The 2,869-nt window shown below is 45.4% G+C and overlaps 1 protein-coding gene across 1 annotated transcript; it reads left to right on the top strand.

Annotated features, from left to right (window-relative positions):
• The first annotated feature begins 925 nt into the window (after positions 1 to 925).
• Positions 926 to 2,574, top strand: LOC127194322 (taste receptor type 2 member 41). The gene has a single exon (XM_051151631.1). The coding sequence runs from the start codon at positions 1,213 to 1,215 to the stop codon at positions 2,254 to 2,256; it is 1,044 nt and encodes a 347-aa protein (XP_051007588.1). The 5' UTR covers positions 926 to 1,212; the 3' UTR covers positions 2,257 to 2,574.
• The last annotated feature ends 295 nt before the right edge of the window (positions 2,575 to 2,869 follow it).

Here is a 2,869-nt window from a genome sequence, read left to right as displayed (position 1 = left end):
TCAGCCATGCTAAACACGTCAGTCCTGGAGGCTGATCGTACAATCATGTGACAGCAGCTAGTCATACCAAAGTATATACTTACTATTTTCTAAAAGAGTAGATTGTATGTGTCTTTGCCACACATATAAATAATTGAAAAAATAATCCTCTGAGATGACAGATATGTCAAAGTAGTTTTACTTTCCAATCTGGTCTAGTTGGGATCTCTTTAATGTTGGCGCTGATAGGCAGGGGCTCGCTTGAGTCTTTGTGGCAGAGCGAAGGTGGCCTTCATGAACATCAATCCTGACTTTTGGGATTTTGTGGATCCCTCACCTTCCCAGTTGATAAGAGCTGTGACTTGATTTTAGTCAAAGGAGTCCGAAGTGCTGTGCAATCTGTAACAGAGCTGTGTGTTTCCAGTCAATACTACAGGCAAAGGAGGATAGGTTGACTTTCCCAGGATTGTGTTGTTTCTGTCTTGCTCATACTGCCCTCTGCTGATTTAATGAAGTAAGTCATTGGCCACTTGGTAAAGACTGAGGACAGACTCTTGGACCTAAGTGCTGTCCAAACAATATCCAGTAGGAAACTGATGCACTCAGTCCTACAAGCACAAGGAAATATGGTTTCTCCCTTGAAAGAGAAAAGCTTAGATGATTATAAATCACTTATACCACAGAAACAATAGGGGATTTAAGTAGTGACTTGGGTAGAAAAGTAGACCAAGGTATTGACTTTGAAGGGGTTGCTATTCATGAGTGAAGGTAGATGTATGGCAGGGAAACTCAAGTAAGATAGATGTCTTTAGTGTCATGATTTTTTCCTATGTATCTCCTTGTACCATATATCTATGCATCAATGTATCTATGCATGTATGCTTTTGTCTGTCTGTCTGTCTGTCTGTCTGTCTGCTTGTCTGCCTGTCTGCCTGTCTACCTACCAACCAACCTACCTACCTACCTGTTTATCTACACCTAATTGGAAGATGAGTGGTCATATAGTCCAAAGATGAGATAAGGAGGATGGTGCTTAGTTACCAAGAATAAAAATCCCTTCCCACTGATGCTATTTGAAGCATGGCAGCATATAGGCAAAATCAGAGAAGGCAAATCATGAGCAGCTGGTTCCCCTTGGTACCCAAGACCAGGAGATATTTGCATCATATTTGAGCCAAGAGCACACCTTTTATCTACTGCCTTAGCATCCTGCCCATTCAAGTTCTGGCTTAGATGCAGAAGCCAACCACTTGTCTTACATCTCCAGAAGGGAGTGTGCGGGACTGTGGGTCAGGACAGGGAGGAGGCCAGGAGCCAAGGCAACCAGTGGTGACTAGAGGAGGGGCTGACATGCTATCAACACTAACAGTTTTCTTCATGTTGATCTTTGTCCTGCTCTGTTTCCTGGGGATCCTGGCCAACAGCTTCATCGTGGTGATGCTGAGCAGGGAATGGCTACGATGCGGTAGGCTGCTCCCCTCGGACATGATCCTCCTCAGTCTGGGTGCCTCCCGATTCTGCCAGCAGTGTGTTGGGCTGGTGAACAGTTTCTGCTACTTCCTGTACCTGGTTGAGTACTCCAGGGGTCTTGGCCGGCAGTTCGTTAGTCTCCACTGGGACTTCTTGAACTCAGCCACTTTCTGGTTTTGCACCTGGCTCAGTGTCTTGTTCTGTATCAAGATTGCTAACTTCTCCCATCCTGCCTTCCTGTGGTTGAAGTGGAGGCTCCCAGCATTGGTACCCTGGCTTCTACTGGGCTCTCTTCTAGCATCCTTCATCGTAACTCTGCTGTTCTTTTGGGGAAACCATACTATATATCAGGCATTCTTAAGGAGAAAATTTTCTGTGAACACAACCTTTAAGGAGTGGAATAGAAAGCTGGAGATAGACTATTTCATGCCCCTGAAACTTGTCACTATCTCAATTCCTTGCTCTCTTTTTCTGGTCTCAATTTTGTTGTTGATTAATTCTCTCAGGAGACACACCCAGAGAATGCAGAACAATGCCCACAGCTTGCAGGACCCCAGCTCCCAGGCTCACAGCAGAGCTCTGAGGTCACTCGTCTCATTCCTGGCCCTTTATGCGCTGTCTTTTGTGTCCATGGTCGTTGATGCTACAGTCATCATCTCCTCAGATACGGAGTGGTACTGGCCCTGGCAAATTACACTTCACTTGTGCATGTCTGTGCACCCATTTGTCCTCATCACCAATAATCTCAGGTTTCGAGGCACCTTCAGGCAGCTACTCCTGTTGGCCAGGGGTTTCTGGGTGGCCTAGAAGACACACTCTTCTTTATCTCGGCCATTTCAAAAGACTCAGTTGAGGGTAACCTTCTTTGGAAGTGAACTCACTTACCTGGAAATGTCTTCTTCATAGGCAGACATGGGCTCATGCTATGGGGCTCCTTCGTGGGAAAGGGAAGAGGAGAATACAGGGCATTTCTCTGAGCATTCTTCCTTATCTTGGGATATTGGGAAAATGGAGATTCTGAATCGTGGACCAGTGTTGACCTGAAGTGCAAAGTATAATATGTTCTGTTGCTTTCTTATCTGCTTTGCCTTTGTTACTGATTAATTCTTTAGGGTACAGGCGTGATCAACTGGATCATCTCTTGCCTGTCTACTGGGGGAGGGGTAATTAAAGAAAAGATGTTTGTGTCACAGATGTACTAGGATGTATGTGTGTAGCGGGGAAGTGACAGTGTTCTTGAGACCGGGTATTCGTCTGTATGGGATCTCCAATGACAGGTAGCTGTGGCTGCAGTGGCTGTGTCGAGGAGTCCTGATCACTCTTCACCCTGTGGAGGCTATTTGTCTCTTGCCAAATTTGGAAACTTTGGCTTTAGTTTTGTGAAGATTACTGGGAAAATTTTGCTGCTACTATGTTTCAT

This window comes from Acomys russatus, chromosome 10, assembly GCF_903995435.1.
Source record: "Acomys russatus chromosome 10, mAcoRus1.1, whole genome shotgun sequence".
Taxonomy (NCBI): domain Eukaryota; kingdom Metazoa; phylum Chordata; class Mammalia; order Rodentia; family Muridae; genus Acomys; species Acomys russatus.
The sequence above is the reverse complement of the archived record's forward strand: the minus strand, read 5'-3'. Positions and strand labels throughout refer to the sequence as shown.